General features: G+C 54.0%; 2 protein-coding genes across 4 annotated transcripts; one reads left to right on the forward strand and one right to left on the reverse strand.

Moving 5' to 3' along the window:
* Nucleotides 1-30: 30 nt before the first annotated feature.
* LOC121362810 (DNA-directed RNA polymerases I and III subunit RPAC2-like) lies at nt 31-3,090 on the reverse strand. 2 transcript variants are annotated; one of them, XM_041484639.1, is made up of 5 exons: nt 3,009-3,090; nt 2,170-2,267; nt 1,142-1,218; nt 717-799; nt 31-213 (listed from the first exon to the last, which is right to left on the reverse strand). In XM_041484639.1, exons 1-5 carry the CDS (start codon nt 3,042-3,044, stop codon nt 166-168), a joined length of 342 nt encoding a protein of 113 aa, XP_041340573.1. In that variant the 5' UTR covers nt 3,045-3,090; the 3' UTR covers nt 31-165. The 2 variants fall into 2 exon arrangements, with proteins under 2 accessions (XP_041340573.1, XP_041340574.1); XM_041484640.1 differs by lacking the exons at nt 31-213; nt 717-799 and having other exon boundaries at nt 1,175-1,218; nt 2,170-2,403; nt 3,009-3,071.
* Nucleotides 3,091-3,333: 243 nt separating this feature from the next.
* VAMP7 (vesicle associated membrane protein 7) lies at nt 3,334-16,819 on the forward strand. 2 transcript variants are annotated; one of them, XM_041484644.1, is made up of 9 exons: nt 3,334-3,379; nt 5,017-5,120; nt 7,479-7,634; nt 9,175-9,232; nt 9,743-9,880; nt 12,205-12,295; nt 12,577-12,644; nt 14,120-14,212; nt 15,073-16,819. In XM_041484644.1, exons 3-9 carry the CDS (start codon nt 7,489-7,491, stop codon nt 15,139-15,141), a joined length of 663 nt encoding a protein of 220 aa, XP_041340578.1. In that variant the 5' UTR covers nt 3,334-3,379; nt 5,017-5,120; nt 7,479-7,488; the 3' UTR covers nt 15,142-16,819. The 2 variants fall into 2 exon arrangements, with proteins under 2 accessions (XP_041340578.1, XP_041340579.1); XM_041484645.1 differs by lacking the exon at nt 5,017-5,120 and having other exon boundaries at nt 3,344-3,379.
* Nucleotides 16,820-16,978: the final 159 nt, after the last annotated feature.

The following is a 16,978-nucleotide window of genomic DNA, read 5'->3' on the forward strand; positions in this document are numbered from 1 at the left end:
AGCAGGACACAGCGTGAACTCTACAGCATCTAAATTAATAAACTTTATTATTAAAGAAAATACATTTTGCAGGAAAGTCATAAAAAAAAAAAAGAACAACAAAAAAGACCTATTTTGGACACAGGGAATTCAACACAGAGGTTACATCCATGCCATTCCCAAAGGCTACTGCATCTCCTCCTCCTTCTGTGCCCTGAACTCCTTCATGCTCCTCTGAAACAAAAGCAAAACACAAATGTCACCTGGGGTGACACAGAGCCACCACCCTGCTGTGCTGGGACTGCTCTGGCCGGAGCCTGGAAAGGCTGGGAAGCTCTGACAGAGCTCCAGGTGCTTTTGGAAGTGACTGAGCTTTACAGTCACTCCAAGGGAAAGGGAGACAGGCCATACACCGATCAGGCAAAGCCTGGCCAAAAAACCTCCCAGGTTCTCCTGCCAAAGGTGTCTCCAACACAGGCCTCAGCCTCCCACTCTGGGATCAAGGGACAGAACTGACCCTGAGCTCACCAGGAATGGCCCAAGGGACAGAACTGACCCTGAGCTCTCCAGGAATGGCCCAAGGGAAAGAACTGACCCTGAACTCTCTAGGAATGGCCCAAGGGACAGAAATGACCCTGAGCTCCCCAGGAATGGCCCAAGGGACAGAACTGGCCCTGAGCTCCCCAGGAATGGCCCAAGGGACAGAACTGACCCTGAGCTCTCCAGGAATGTCTCACCTCAAAGGTGTTGAGCACATGTTGGCAAACACCCATCAGGTCATTCAGTCCTTTCCGGAATGGCTCCACAGCAGGAAGGGCCCCTTTGGGAAAAGATGGATTAGGGACATGGGACGTGGCTTCCCAAGGGCAGTCCTTACCTCCCAGGGGTGTACCCCCTCCCCAGCCCCACAGCTTGGGGTGCCAGAGCTGCTCCCAGCCAGCCCAGGTGCCTGGAGCCAGGGATGCTGCTTCCCACTGCAGCTGGAGCAGAATTCTGGGAGCAGCCTCTGAGGCTCAGCAAAAGGGCTCAGCACTGCAGTGCCTGGCAGAGGACAGGGAGAAAGGGCTTTCTTTTACTTAACAGACTCCTGGGAAGCTGGCATGAGCAAGGGGAATTCCATGAGAACAGAGCCCCAGCCATAGAGAGACAGCCCCAGGCTCACCTCTGGTCTGGATCCTGAAGTTGATCTTGCTTTCTGAGGGGTGTGTGATGCAGTAGCCACAGAACTCCACGTCAGGGCTGCAGGAGGGCAGAGAGGAGAGGGAGCAGTGAGACCCAGGCCAGTCCACAGCAAATCCCAGGGTAGACAGAGGCTCAGGGCATGCCAGGCCTGCTGGGACTCTGGATGTTTCCAGAATGACTTAGGGGAGGGATGTGCTGAGGGGAAACTCCCTGTGTGACCTTGTTCCCTCACACCCATCTCTCTCCGAGCTGAGCTGGAGCTCTGCAGGCAAAGACACGGCTGGCACCACAACCAGAGCAGTGCCAGCTCTGCAGATCCAAACAGGGGATCCTGGATGCTTGCAATTCTCCCTGTAACCAAACCTGCTGCTGCTCTGCTGGTGGAAGAGGCTGAGTGGTCCAGGGTACTGGAGGAGCTCCCAAAATGTTGTAGGGCCTCTCTCTCCAGCTGAGCTGAGTGCTGGAGCTTTGCCCCCAGCTTTGGCCAGCAGCTTCTTTTGCGTTGTCATAGTGATTTATCACAGGGACCTTAAAGGCAACCCAGTCCCAGCCCCTGCCATGGGCAGGGACACCTTCCACTGCCCCAGGGTGCTCCAAGCCCCATCCAGCCTGGTCTGGGACAGTTCCAGGGATGGGAAATCCACAGCCTATCTGGGCAGCAAAGGGAGTCCAGGACCCAGTTACTCCTCCAGCAGCTCAGGAGGGACTGAAAGCCCTGGGCTGAGCCTAACTTATGTTCCTGGGCAGGGGAGGGTGTGGGTGGAGGCTCAGGAAAGGCTGGTCAGGCCCTTTAAGGGCTGTTGGTGCTCTCGGAATCCTGATACAGCACAAGGAAAAGGAGGAGCAGCAGGTGGGAGCAGGGCTCCATGTCTGACACAAAGGCTGGAAGGGTGTGCACAGAGGGGATTTGGGATCGTTTGCCTGATCCCAGGGACAGCTGCAGTGTGGATCTAACAGTTAGGAGAAGGCCAGAGCAGGGCATGGAGGTCCCTCAGAGGCCTCACTCACTTCTTCATGACCATGTAGCGCAGGGAGTTGCCCAGGGTGTGATCCTCGTCGTGCAGCACAAATGTGACACAGTTCCCGTCTGTCCCATCCGCCTGGATCTGTCACCAGTGCGAGAGGAGAGAAGCTGTGACCTCCCTGAGTTGGGGACACCTGAAGGGTGAGATCAGCTCCCATGCTCAGCTTCCCAGAGTAGCTAGGAGGGCTGTAGATCTCTCTGGGCCACCTCTGGTGCTGCTGTGGGACCAAAACACCTTCAGAGAGGAGGGAAAGCTCCAAAATTCCACCTAGTTTTAAAGCAGGTTAGTCCTGACCTCCACCTGCTGCTGTGCACCACAGGATGACAGGGTGTCCCTTGGAGCCACCCTGACGTGATTTGTCCTGACGCTGATGCCACTCCACCACACGTGAGGGTGCCCTACCACTAAGCCAGGCTTGGGAATGACAGAATCATGGAAGCACGGAATCATTTGGCTTGGAAAAGCCCTCCAAGAGCACCAAGTCCAACCATTCCCCAGCACTGCCAAGGCCACCCCAGCCCCTGCCTCCAGGTGCCACATCCACACGGCTTTTAAATCCCTCCAAGGACGGGCACTCCACCACCGCCCCGGGCAGCTGTGCCAGGGCTGGACAGCCCTGTCCACGGAGGAATTTTCTCCAATATCCAACCTGACCCTCCCCTGGCACAACGTGAGCTGCTTTTCCTCGGGAGCAGGGCCCGGCTCCCTGCTCCGCCTCATGGAAGGGACCGAGCGCCCCCCCGCCCCCACCCCGAGCCCGAGCCCGAGCCCGAGCCCGAGCCCGAGCCCGATCCCACTCCCCGGTTCCCGGTGCCCCCTCACGGTTTCCAGCGCGGGCCCGCTGCCGCTGCCGGCCATGGCGGTTCCGGGCCCGCAGCTCCGGGCTCCCGGCGGCCCCGCGGCCGGAAACGCGTCGGGCCGGGCCGGGCGGGGCCGAGCGCGCCGGTGAGCGCGGGGGGCCCGGAGCCCCGGCTGGGCCGGGCTGAGCTGGGCCGGGGGGTTTGGGTGCGGGGGTTCCGGCCGGGCACAGCCCCAGCCCCTGGCCCTGCCCCGCGGGCGGCAGGCGCTGCCGGCGGGAGGAGGCCGCGCTCGGCACCGGGAGCGGGGCACGGGCACGGGGGACAGCGGGTGACCGGGGATTACCGGGGATTACCGGGGTGTTATTGGCGTGTCACGGGAGAGCTCCTGGCCTGGTACTGTGTGCTATTGATGTGGTACTGGCGTGTTATTGATGTTATTGCTGGGATGTTATTAGTGTGTTACTGGCCTGGTACCCGGGGTGTTACCGCCATGTTACTGGGGTGTTATTGATGTGTTACTGGGATGTTATTAGTGTTACTAGCATGTTGTTAGTGTACTACTGGCCTGCTACCGGGGGTGTTGCCAGCATGTTACTGGGGTGTTACTGGGGTGTTATATCTCTGTGTTACCGGCCTGTTACCGGGGCTGTTACCAGAACGCTGTTGGGATGTTATTAGTGTGTTACTGGTGTGTTACTGGCCTCTTACCGGGGTATTATTAGTGTGTTACTGGCTTGTTACTGGTGTGTCTGGGAGTGGACGGTGTTGTGGATGTAGCACTGCATGGTTTAATTAATTAATGAATTAATTAACAGCAGGTGTGCTGGCAGGGGGTGTGGGGAGGCTGGAGGGGGTCGGGCTCTGCTCCGGGGACCAGCGGCAGGATGTCAGGATGTGGCTGTGCCGGGGAGGGTCAGGCTGGATATTGGTGAAAATTCCTCCGTGGACAGGGCTGTCCAGCCCTGGCACAGCTGCCCAGGGCGGTGGTGGAGTGCCCGCCCCTGGAGGGATTTAAAAGCCGTGTGGATGTGGCACTTAGGAACATGGGTTGGGGTGGCCTTGGCAGTGCTGGGGAATGGTTGGACTCGGTGCTCTTGGAGGGCTTTTCCAACCTCAACAATTCCCCGATTCCATGGGCTGCACGTGTTCCCTTTTTAGAGAGCTGCTTACTCAATCACCGTCGTGTTGTGTGTCCTTACCCCCTTCCAAACCCTGCAATGCTGCTTCCAGGAAAGGCGATGGGGCTGGAAGACCACGTGGATTGATTTCCTTGGTGATTTGTTTCTGTAGTGATGCAGTGGGGGAACCTGAAGTAAATTCTGTGTGCAGAAGGGAGGCTGAACGTGGGATAAGTTGGAGCACAAATGTCGCAATTCTCAGGTTCAAAATGAACAGGAGAGCCCCAGGACTTCATGGTGGAACATTCTGTAATGAAATAATGATTTTTCCAGCTGCCCGGCAGAGGTTAAAGGGAAGCCCGAAGCCAGGGCTGCTTTCTGCTGAGCTCATCCTGCTCAAACGATCTCTTTATTGCAGCAGTTTGCAGCTCGCTGGATTGCAACACCTCCCCTTGTTCCCTTGTTCCCTGCTTAAACGGCAGCGGTGCCCTTTGCTTTCTGTTAAGAGGATTTCTGGAAGTGCAGGCAGGGACCTTCATGGCTCACTGGCACTAAGCTGGGAATCTTCTGGGCCAGAAGAGTCACTGGAAAATAGTAAATCATCCTTACAGGAGTTCTAAACATCGTGCTGGAGACTGAGCCTGTGTTTCTGATGTTCCTTAAGAGTTTTTTTCTGTGCCTTTTTTCTGTGCCCTTGTATTGGTGGGGAATTGTTCCCTGTGAGGGTGGGCAGGCCCTGGCACAGGGTGCCCAGAGCAGCTGTGGCTGCCCCTGGATCCTGGCAGTGCCCAAGACCAGGCTGGACACTGGGGCTGGAGCAGCCTGGGACAGGGGAAGGTGTCCCTGCCATGGCAGGGGTGGCAGTGGATGGGATTGAAGTCCCTTCCAACCCAGACCCTTCTGTGTTTCTAGGATCTTTCAGTTCAATCCCCAGAGGGACCTCAGACAGCAGCTCGTGCGTCTTGCAGTGTCTTTTTGGAAGGTTTGGTCTTGGCTGCTTCCAGCTGTATAATATTGTAAGTTTAGATGTAAAAAAGCTCTGCAGTGGGGTTGATGTAAAGGGATTTCATTTCTGACTCCTGCAACTGCTGAGGAAGGACGTTCTGTGGCAGTCTAACAGATTTGTGTTACTAACAGGAGTAACACTGGGCTGGTACAGGGCTGCTCAGGGAGAAAAATGCTCCTGGTTAATCTCTTTTACTTCATTTAACTCCTTCTGCTCAGAGCTGGGGCTGGTGTTACTGCCAGGCACAGAGCTCCTGTGTCCTGAGCACAGCGAGGGCCAGGAATTTGGGGAGTCAGGACTGTAAACTCGGGGAGTTGAGGGTGTGAGTCCAGGGAGGTGAGAGCCAGGAACTCAGGGAACTGAGGACTGTGGGATCCTGCAGTGCCAGCGAGTGTCACCTCAGGTTCCACCAATATCCAGTATTAAATGAGCAGAGATTTGTAGGAATTGTCTGAACCACAATCCTCAGCTGGGGCTGCATTTGTTCTGCTCAGGGCACGGAGGTGTCTGTGTGAGGGCTCTGTACCCTGAGTCTCAGCTGGCCTTGCAGGGGCAGGGTTTGGAGTGTGTTTTCTGCTACAGCTGCTCCTTTCTGTGGCTCCTGGGTGACTGCAGGAGCAGACAGTGGTTTCCTGGTGCTGGACACTAAGCTGATTGCTCAAGAGGTGTTTGTGATTCCAGGCTGTGCCCTGGTGTTGCTCCACAGGCCTGGGCAGCCCTGGGCTGGCCAAAGCCTCTGTGTCCAGTGGCTCTGCAGGGACAGGAGGGTGCAGTGAATTCCCTGAGCTGAGTTAGCTCACAATATTATTTAAGACAGGAGCATTTCGACCTGAAAATGAGCCAAAGTGGAGATTACTCAGAGCTGAAACGTAAAGGAGTAAGCAATTCCTTGGAAGCTTCTGCAGGAGCCAGCATCTCTGCCTGAAGAGCAGCCAAGGCAGAAACCAGACCCAACAAGTTTATGGGGATGAAAGAAAACGAAACCTTGGATAAGTCACATTAAGTGCTGCTCACAGCAGAGGAAAGGGCAGCCCCCACAGCCAGAGCAGCTGTGGCTGCCCCTGGATCCCTGGAAGTGTCCAAGGCCAGGCTGGACACTGGGGCTTGGAGGCACCTGTGACAGTGGAAGGTATCCCTGCCATGGGGATGGTCTTGAGGTCCCTTCCAACCCCAACCATTCCATGGTTCTGTTCCCCTTGGCAGTGCTCCCAGGTGGTTGTGTGGAGTCTGTCCTGTGAGTAAATCCATGACTTTATCCTTTTCCCCTCCAATGCTGCTCTCAGACCTGTGGCAGGTTTGTAGATGCTCTGGTTGGTGCTGGCCAGGCCTGGATCTGTGGGGCTCAGCCTGCCCAGGTGAGCCCTGCTGGAGTGGTGGTTGGATCTCCCTTCATGGCCTTGTTAATCCAGAAGAGATCCCTCATTCTCACCAGGCAGTGCCAGGGGGATGGAAAATCTGGATCCAGAATCTCAGCCAGCCCTCCTGCTCTGTGGCTGTTCCCAGAGAGCTCTCCTGGGGGATTCAGGAGAGGTCTGGGATCATGCCAGATCTGTTGAGGCATAGAACAGAGCAGGTAGTAAGTAGGGCCTAAGTACAAAGTGAAAAATGAGATTTTTGGGTTTTGCAGGGTCCAAAGTCATCCTAAGTCCTTCCTGAGCAGAAAAGAGGCTTATGGATGTGCAGGATGAGCAGGGCAGCTGTCCCAGCTGGGCTCTGACATGTGCTCCATGTGTTAGATCTGGCTCTGCCTGTAGATTAATGTGCTGATACTTGAGCTGATTAAGAGTGTCCCTTTCTGTGGCAGCAGGGATGCTTTTCCAGCTCTGGAGACTTAGGGAATCCCACAATGGTTTGGGTTGGAAGGGAGCTTGAAGCTCACCCAATTCCACCTCCAGCATCTTTTGCTACCCCACGTGGCTCCAAGCCTCATCCAGCCTGGCCTTGGACACTTCCAGGGATCCAGGGGCAGCCACAGCTGCTCTGGCTGTGGGGGCTGCCCTTTCCTCTGCTGTGAGCAGCATTTAATGTGACTTATCCAAGGTTTCATTTTCTTTCATCCTCATAAACTTGTTGGGTCTGGTTTCCGCTTTGGCTGCTCTTCACGTAGAGATGCTGGCTCCACAGCTGCTCTGGGTAACCTCAGCTTTGCCACCCTCGCAGGGCACAGAGGTGATAAAAACCCTTTTTTTAGAGGGTTTAGTGTCATCATGAGCAGAGCCTAAAAGGGGAAATGAGAGACCTTTGTGGTTGTGGTGTCCTGGCTGAGTCCTGGCCATGTTCTGCTCCCTGTGCCAGGGGACACTGTGCAGTCCCTGTGGCACCCTGCAGGTGCCCCCACTCCTGATGTCACCCTGTTTTGTCCCAACAGGAGAGCAGCCATGGCCATCCTGTTTGCAGTGGTGGCGAGGGGCACCACCATCCTGGCCAAGCACGCCTGGTGTGGGGGCAACTTCCTGGAGGTCACTGAGCAGATCCTGGCCAAAATCCCCTCCGAGAACAACAAACTGACCTATTCCCATGGCAAGTGAGTAACCCCTCTCCTGGGCTCTGGGGGACTTGTGGGTATGCATGAGGGCAGGGAGAAACTGGGTGTGTTTGGGGGTTTTTCTGTGATTCTGCAGGTTTTTTCCATCCAAATTCCCATTTGATGGAATGTGCCACCAGCTCAGTAACTGCTTCTGTCCCCCAGAACTTTGCAGCATAACCAGGATTTGAGTTCAGCTCCAGCAGCAGCACAGGGCAGTTGATACAAAATCAAATTTTCCATTTTTATACAATTGGAGTTTGGCTTCTGGAAGCTTTCCCTGGATTTTCTGAGGCTTGAACGTGGCTTTAAGTGAAACTGTCACCCTTCTTGGGAGCTTTGAGACAAGCTGTGCTCACAGATCACATGGAGTCGTCCTGAGCTGCCCCAAATCGAGTCTGCAGGACAGAGGGGTTATTCCCAGGATTTTCCCAGCTCTCTGAACCTTTGGTCAGGGTTGGTAGGACAGGGAGTAGATGCTTCATCATCTCTGACTTCCTGCACATGGGAAGTGGATGAGTCAATGGGAACAAACTAGAACAACTGTGGAAAAAAACAGATCTAGAGGTGTTGGAGCCCATTCCAGCTCTTTTTTTGGAATTGACAGCATGGCTGGATCCTCTCTGGTGCCCAAGCTGCTGTTTCAGAGCTGTTCTGAGGATGCAGAACTGGGCTGGGCTTCCCACACGCTCAGGAGCACAACCGGTGCCTGTGGGAGATGTTTTGGAGGCAGTGCCTGCTCTGGAGTCTGACACACCTTGGATGCTGCAGCTCTTCTCCCCTGCTGGAATTTTAAGGATAAATTGTAATATTTTAAATTATTCCTTTAAAATCACTTTGCCGTGAGTTGCTGTTCAACCAAGTGAAAAGTTGAGTTTCAGGAGTGCTGTGGTGCATTTTTGGAGGTAACAGGGCAGAATGTGGGAGCTGTGAAGCTCGATGAGCACTTGGAGTTGTTCCTCCTGTCTGGAACCTCGCAGGGATCCTCTGCCTCCCAGCCTATAGGCTGAAAAACCTGCTGGGTTCTGTCCAAGATAGTTCATCCTGTTCTGAAACAGGAAAACCTTGAGTTTCTTTGAACTCTGAACTCCTTAAATTCATTTAATGAGTTCTTTTTGTTTTTAAGAACAACTTCTGTGTCTTTTGTATAAATCTCCAAGGAAAAGCAGCCCTCTGGCATCAGGAATTCTTGGATTTCTCTCTCTCTGCTGTTGGGATCCTTCTTGGCCTCTCTGAGGAGTCTGCAGGGTAGTACCTGACAAGTTTCACTTCACTCCTTCTAGGAGAGTTGTGGATGTGCAAGGATTTTTGAACTTTTTTATGGGAACAATCCTTCAGGGCAGAGACCTGTGTCCCAGCCTCACTTCCCTGGAGTGGGAGTTTTTTGGGAGTTTACTTTGGACATGTTCATGTGTCCCAGCTCTGTAGAATAACTGGGATTTTCTCTTGCCAGTCCCCAAAGGCCCCACAGGCAGCAGTGGCTTCTGGAAATGTGGCAGCTTCCAGTGACGTTTTGTTTGTTCCTTTCCATTCCCTGCAGCTACCTGTTCCATTACATCTGCCAGGACAGGATCATTTACCTGTGCATCACAGATGATGTGAGTACTGGGGACACAGCTACAGCCTGGGCAGGGCCTGGGAAATTGGGGAATTTTGGTTTCCATATGGCAGTTATTAGTGAGGGCTGCTCTGAGGTGCCTTTTCTCCCACTGGAGCTGTGGTAACCTCAGTTACAGCTTTGAACCCAGCCTGGAGCTCAAATCAGAGTTGTGGGATGGTTTGGGTTGGGAGTGACCTTCAATATCATCCATTCCAGCCCTGCCATGGGAGGGAGCTTCCACTCCTGTGGATTGGGAGTTTTGGGGTGAAGTTCTTGGCTCAGCCCAGTTTCTGTCTCAGTGCTGTGGTTGGTGGTGCAGAGCCCATTCCGGTTGCCAGTGGAATTTGCCTGGTGCTCCTGAATTCTGGAAGTGCTGCAGGAAATCCTCCCCCTGAGTGCAGGAGTGGAGCTGGCCCAGCCCTGGGGCTGCCAGTGTGGCAGCCAGAGCTCGAGCTGCAGCCCCCAGCCCCGCAGGCTGCCGTTGTGACTCTGTGCTCTCTGCTGGCAGGACTTTGAGCGCTCCCGAGCCTTCACGTTCCTGAACGAGATCAAGAAGCGGTTCCAGACCACGTACGGCTCGCGCGCGCAGACCGCCCTGCCCTACGCCATGAACAGCGAGTTCTCCTCCGTGCTGGCTGCACAGCTGGTGAGGCCCTGCTGCTCCCTGCAGCCCAGCTTCCCCAGAAACCCTCCTGGGCTGGGGTTTGGGAGAGTTTGAGGTGTCCCTTGGATTGAAGATGAGGTGTCCTGGGAACGGTGGCTTGAGGGCTGTCCCCAGCCTGTGGTCTGTGTCCCCAGGCTGTTCTCCAGGGAGGGCTTGGCTCTTTCACTGGCTTATCCCATGGAAGGGCCGGGTTTGGGGGTGTCACAGCTGCAGGAGGAGGGGCCCTTTGTGGGCACAGCAGAGCCTCCCCAGTGCAGGAATTGTGGAGCAGTCCCAGCTGTACCAGTTGTGTGGTGGCTGCGGGGTGAGGCCAGGGCTCTGAGGGAGGATTTGCACCTGTGCTGCTCCTGCCTGAAGTTTGGACTGGAATCTGGGGCTGTGCAGGTGGTTTGGAGCAGGGAGAATCACAAGAGTTCATTCCAGGAGCTGCTCCTTGCCTTCCACAGCAGGGGGAGAGCAAGGAATAACAATGCCAGTGCATAATGAATAGGATTAACTTCTGTGTCTGAGGAAGGAGCTTTTCCTCTCCACCAGCACTTTGGTGAAACCACCCAAACTGCTGACTCATCTCTTTATAAGCTCTGCAGGGCTGGAATAAGCTGGAATTGCTTTATCAGAAAAGCCAGGCCGTCTTTGGAGCCATGGGGCTGATATTCCTCTAAAATCTCAGCCTTTCCATCTCCCTCAGCACAGGAGGAGCTGCCTGCCTGAGCTTTTGCACATTGCTGGGATCCAGGGGTCAGCTGAGGGGAGTTCAGTGCTGACAGAGCCCTTCCCTCCCCTGATCCCATGGGATGTGAGGGCTGACATTCCCTGCTGTGCAGGAGCAGGGATGTTCTCCAGGAGGTTTCTGTGTGAGGCAGAGATCCAGCCCCAGCTCAAGTGCAGCACTCAGATAATCCTGGAGAGGGACACCATGCTTCCAGTAAAACCAGTGCCCAGCTTTGACAGTGGCTAGTGTGAAACCTCCTGGGAATCTCCCCCTGAGGAGAAGGTGGAGGTGGAGGAGCTGCTGGATTTGGTGCTGTCACTGTGAGTTGTGACTGCCCAGGTGGGGGTGGCAGTGTCAGACTGGTTCCCTGTGCTGTCAGAAATTGAACTCCAAACCAGAAGAAAATCAGGATTTAAGCAGCTGTGTGGGTGATCATGGAGCAGAGCTGTTGTGATGTGAGCAGTGACTAAAATCCATGCAGGAATAGCAGAGCTCAGTTCCCTGGTGCTGACTGGGCCTTGGATTCTGCAAGCACTCTGGCTCCTTTAAGCTGGTGTTGGCTCGTGCTGCTCTCACCCACCCCTAGCTGTGCAGTCACCAGAGGATCCCTGGGATCCCCAAAATGGGGGGACAGTCTGAGAGAAGTCCCTGTCACTTGGGAAGGGAATGGAGGGGGAGGGATGACAGGAACAGTGCTCAGAATAAACACCAGAGCGCCTGGCAGCGGCAGAGCTGTCAGTGAGAGCTCAGCTGGACCAGGAGGTGACAGGGGAGATCCTCTGGGATGGCTCCAGGACATGGGATGGCTCCTGGCTGCTCCCTTCCTTTGGGGAGAGCAGTCAGGCCACTCAAACTGGCCACCTTCACCATCTGGTGTGGTGTTCCCAAACCGTTGGCTTCTTGAGGCTCTTCTTTTCACTGGGTGCTGGTTTTTGAGGCTCCTGCTTTCCCTGACTCCTGGCTTTTGAGGGTCCTGTTTTCCCTGACTCCTGGCTTTTGAGGGTCCTGTTTTCCTTGGCTCCTGGTTTTTGAGGGTCCTGTTTTCCCTGCCTGTTCTTTTAGGAATGTACCCCCTGTTGACAGAGTGACCAAGTGATTCTTTGTCTGCTTAAAAAGGCAAAAAGCCCAAAAGTTTCTCTCTTCAATTTAGTGAAAAGACATCTCATAAGACCTTTAAGACTTCACCTCAGACCTAGAGCTACCCCATTAGACAGAAGCCAAGAGGTCCCACCTAAGTAATTAACTTAAAAAAATAAAACACAAGAAATAATCACTTTTATAGAGTGTTTTAACAAGAGTACAAACCTCTTACTCCTAAGTCAAGTTTTTCTCTCTAAGAAAAACTTGTTTATTTTGCCTTTTGTTATTCTGCCTTTTGTTATTTTGCCTTTTATTAAACTTTATTAAACTATTTATTATCATCTTTGTTATTTTGCCTTTTATTAAACCTTTTTATGTTTCCAACACAACCTTAAAAACCATCCTACTAATTTTATGCCATTCCAAGTTGCAGGCCTGTCTCAAGTGTCATAAATTCCTTTTAGAGCTCATAAGACCTAGCTCCAGGAGTAAAACCTGCTGTTCTCTGTTGCAGAAATACCACTCGGAGAGCAAGGGCCCAGACCAGGTGGCAGAGACACAAGCCCAGATCGACGAACTCAAAGGGATCATGGTCCGGAACATAGGTACTGCTTCCCTGGGAAATGCTCTCTGCAGCTGCTTTTATTTGGGCTTTGGGTGCTGCCAAGTCTGACCGTTCAAAATAGAGGGTGAGATCTGGAATTGAGCAGAATTCAGTCCCAGAATGCAGCCTGTGTGATGTGAGGCTGTTTCTGAAGTCCCTGGTTATCCCAGGAAGGCTGGAAGCTGCAGCCAGGAGCTCCTGGCTTGGGCTTGGATGTTGGGAGCAGCTTTTTGCCCTGGGATTTCACCTTCAGAGCTGGATTTTTTTGTCTCTTTTCTCCAGACCTTGTGGCACAAAGAGGAGAGAAGCTGGAGCTGCTGATTGATAAAACAGAGAATCTCGTGGATTCGGTGAGTCTGGGGAAGTCCTGGAAGTGGGGAAGTTGTGTTACTGCACCAGGGAGCAGGGAGGTGGGGACAGCACCAGGAGGCACTTAAAGGACACAGAGGAATTGAGACCTGCAGGGAATCCTTCCCCCTCCAAGCTGTTTCCCAGCTGCTTCCCAGTTTGGGAAAGCTTCAGCTTCCCCCTGCTCCCTGTGCCACAGCCAGCCAAGGGTAACACATCCCTTGTGCCCAAGGAGGGGGAAACCCTCTTGTGATCTGCAGTGATAGGAGAGATAAAATCACAATTTACACTTCCCTGGCAGCCTGGCTGAAGGCAGCTGGATGCAAATAATCTGGAAAATGTGCATCTGTGGAGTTGTTCTGATACCAGCAGGGAAAGTGTGGCTGATTTAAAATTAAAAAAGCTGAGTTGTTGCATCTAAATAATCTTTAAAGACTCTGGAGCTTCTTGGAGTGTTTCTGAGGAAATGAAGACTAAAAAACCCCCAAATTAATGTAATTATAAAGCACAGTTATCTAGCAAAGTACTGTGCACTCTGGAAGCTTTTTGTCTTTCCTTTGGGAATCCCTGGCCCTGGCTCAGCATCCTCTGCAGCATCCTGGCTTGGTGCCCAGCTCCTGTGACATCCAGTCCTTGGGCTGGGAGAGTGCCAGGAGCTCCCGTGTGCAGCTGTGGGGATCCAAACATCCCTGAGCTGTCCCAAAGCCCTCCTGCTTTGGAGGGCAGGAGACATGCCTGGAGTTTATCCAGCAGGGAGCAGTCCTGGAGCTCCCAGGTGTTCAAACCTTCCCCTGTCCTCAGGAGGTGGCAGGGCTGAAAGCTCAGGTAAAGCTTTAGGGAAAGGGACTGGAATTCCTTCAGCAGATGGACTGAGCTCATGAAGGACCTGTCCCAGGGAGTGTGGGCTTTTGTGAAGCACAGGGAGATGAAGGGATGGAGCATCCTTCAGTGGGAATGTCCCACAGCCCAGGAGGAAGCATCCCTGGAGATCCAGGGCTGGTGTTCCCCACCTTGGGAATGGGCCCCAAGGCAGAACTGCAGCTCCCAGGATGTGGTTCCTGCCTGCTGCAGCCTCAGGAGGGTGATTTGTAGGAAAAGCTGGCACTACTCAGTGGGATGAGCTGCTGGAGTGGCTGCTTCCAGGGGCAGGTGCATCCTCCTGAGCTGTGTGGGAATGGCTGCACTGATCCAGCCTGGGGGGGTTTGGGGTCATTTGGTGCCCAAACCCTATTTTGAATGCATGAAATTGCAGGGTACAGAGAGGACACTTGGGATGGGACAAGCTTTCCCTAACAGGTTACCCAGAGCAGCTGTGGCTGCCCTGGATCTCTGGCAGTGTCCAAGGCCAGGCTGGATGGGCCTTGGAGCAGCTGGGATAGGGGAAGGTGTCCCTGCCCATGGCAGGGGGTGGCACTGGATGAGCTTTAGGTCCCTTCAACCCAATCCATCCTGGGATTTCCCTTGTTTTCTCTTGCAGTCAGTCACTTTTAAAACCACCAGCAGGAACCTTGCCCGAGCCATGTGTATGAAGAACCTCAAGCTCACCATCGTCATCATCATTGTGTCCATTGTGAGTGTGGAGCTGCTGTGCCAGGCTGAACCCCTGGAAACTCCAAACCCCTGTCACTGTCCTGGGATCTTTGTGTGCCCAGCTCTGCCTGGGAGGGCAGAACCAGGGCAGTGCCTCCTGATGGGCTTGTATGAGGAGAGGGTGAAGGGCCTGGACAGTCAGTACTGCAGGGAGTGGCTGGAGGGCTCAACCTGGAGGAGAGGAGGCTCAGGGGAGACCTTCTGGCTCTACAAGCACCTGGAAGGAGGTTGTGATGGGGTAGGGATTGGCCTCTTCTCCCAGGCAAGTGGGGAAATGGGCTCAGGTTGCATTGGGGGGGTTCAGGTTGGATATTAGGAAAAATTCCTTCCCTGACAGCCCAGGGCAGTGCTGGGGTCACCATGGAAGTGTTCAGAAAATGAGTGGATGTGGCACTTTGTGACATGGTTTAGTGGATGTGAGGGGATTTGATCAAAGGTTGGACTCGATCATGGAGGTCTTTTCCAACCTTTGTGACCCTCTGAGAGGAGATGGGAGCGCTGTGTCCAGGAGCTGCCCCTGCTTGCCCCAGGAGCAGCTGAGATGCCCTGCTTGAGCTGGGGTGGCTTTTGAGCTCTCAGTCCTGCTGGGATCTTGTTCTGTGACTCTGAAGTGGCTTTTTTGGTGTGACAGTTCCCCTCCAGCCGTGAGGACTGTGGATGGAGCAACTGCAGGGTCAGGGTGAGAAGCACTTTGTCACCTCCATGGGGACAGTTCTCAGCTGCAGGGGTGGAGGGACAGGAGAGTGTTAGACAGGTTCTTCTAGGGTTTGACCATCTGGGGTTTCCAGGTCTGTGCTGTGGCAGTTAGTGAATGCTGGGAATCCCTAATTCCCTCCGCAGGTGATCCTGTACATCATCCTGTCAGCTGTGTGTGGCGGGCTGGCCTGGCCCAGCTGTGTGCAGAAGTAACTGGAGCTGGAGCTGCTCACCAGGAGATGAGGCAGAGTGTGAAGAAGGAACCTCCGGAGTGACTCCCGCCCATCACCACTGCCACCTTCCACCTCCCATCCCTCCAGGACTTGAGACTTTTTGCCTTATCACCCAGACAGACCCAGCTGGTCACTGCTCTGCAGTGACCTCAAGAGTGGGCTGGGTTAATTACTTGAAAGGATTTTTGTGTTCCTTTTGCTGTCCCAATGCCACCCCTGTGGAGGGTTCTGTGCATGCTGGCCCTGTGTCCGTGTGGCTTCCCCTGGGTGGGGACAGGAGTGGCTGCAGCTCTCCCACCTGGGATGGAGCTGTCCCACAGAGGAGGTTCAGGGTGGGCTGAGCCAAACTAAAAGGGACAGAGGTGGGTTTGGTGTTCCACAGAGCCTCTCCTGCACACCTGGCCACATCTGGTGGCTCCCAGTGCTGCACCATGGGGAGGTCACGGTGTCACCCTGGTAGGAACAAAGGGGGTCTGGGCTTTGTGCACTCACAGGTGGAGGTGCTGCTGCTGGGGACACCTCCCTGTTCCTGCAGGGATCCTGCAGGCAGGAGGAGGCTGTGGGGTCACCTCAGCATGTGCAATGGCTGCCTCTTCATCCTCACTTCTTCCTCATCTCCTCCTGGGCTGGTGGCTGAATGGACACAGCAACGGGGCTGTTTGCACACGGTTCTGGATCTGCTTCCTCACAGATGATTTCTCCTGCTCTTCTTTGGAGGGTGGACTGCAAAGAGTATAATTCTGGCACTGGCTACTGTGAATTTGGGGCCAATCTGGTTTGCTGAGGTGTCAGGGAGCTGCTGCTTGTGCTTCTCCTGGAAGGTGTGCGCTGAAACTGGAGGACAGAAAAGTGTTGGAGTTGGTGGTTGGTGACTTTCTCCAAGGTCTGAGGGAGAAAAGCTCTGCCAGAGGATGAATGTTCTCCTCTGGGAGGATTTCATACCAAACCCAAGGCTGGTAACCAAATGCAGGCTCAGGGGTGCTGTTTCTGTGCCAGCTGCACATCTCCATCCCAAGCCAGGCCTGGCTGAGGAGCTGCAGCTACGGGGGCCTGGGAAAGGGCTGGGGACACTTCTGTCCTGGAGCTGAGGGGCTCCTTTCCCAGGGGAAAAATGGAAACACGCTTCAGGGGGGAAGGAATCTGCTTTTGACCCAGGGAAGGCAAGGGATGGAAGGGGAGGCTTCTTTTGGTGCCTGAGCTGGAGCACAGAGTTGGTGCCATGAGGTCCTGGTGACACTGGCAGGGTGGGGAGGTGGCTCTGCTGCTCCTTCCCGTGTGGCACTGACCATGGAGCTTCCCATCAGGGCCCAGGTAAAGAGTTACAGTCTCCTAGGAACAATAGCTCCTTTGGATTTGTCTTCTGCTAGGCTGAAGTATCACCAAGGGTGATTGGATCTAGATATCCATGAAGTGCCAGTGGCCACTGGCACCTGCTTCTTTCTGTTCTGAATGTAAAGGTGGAGCCCCCTCCCTGCAGCTCCTGCAGCCCCAGGTCCAGCTGTGCATGCTTAGGGATTGTGCTGTACCATGTTCATTTGGATGATTTCTTGTCTTATGTACAAACAGTTTTTAAAGAAAACCCTTCCTTCTCGAAGATGCACTGAGGCATTAGTGTAAAAAACCATTACCTTGATTTCAATAAAATTCCTGTACAGAAAGCAGAGTTCCATAGTTCTGTGGAACACCTACCCTGGGAATGCTCTGTGCTGATGCAGGGGGAAGTTTTGGAAGAAGGCTCATGCTTGGGGATGAGGGAGTTCAATTTCCTCTTGGACTTGCAGAAATTGTTGGGAGTTGTTGATTGTTATCTCAGTTTG

This window comes from Pyrgilauda ruficollis, unplaced genomic scaffold, assembly GCF_017590135.1.
Source record: "Pyrgilauda ruficollis isolate IOZ18807 unplaced genomic scaffold, ASM1759013v1 scaffold67, whole genome shotgun sequence".
In the NCBI taxonomy this organism is placed as follows: Eukaryota; Metazoa; Chordata; class Aves; order Passeriformes; family Passeridae; genus Pyrgilauda; species Pyrgilauda ruficollis.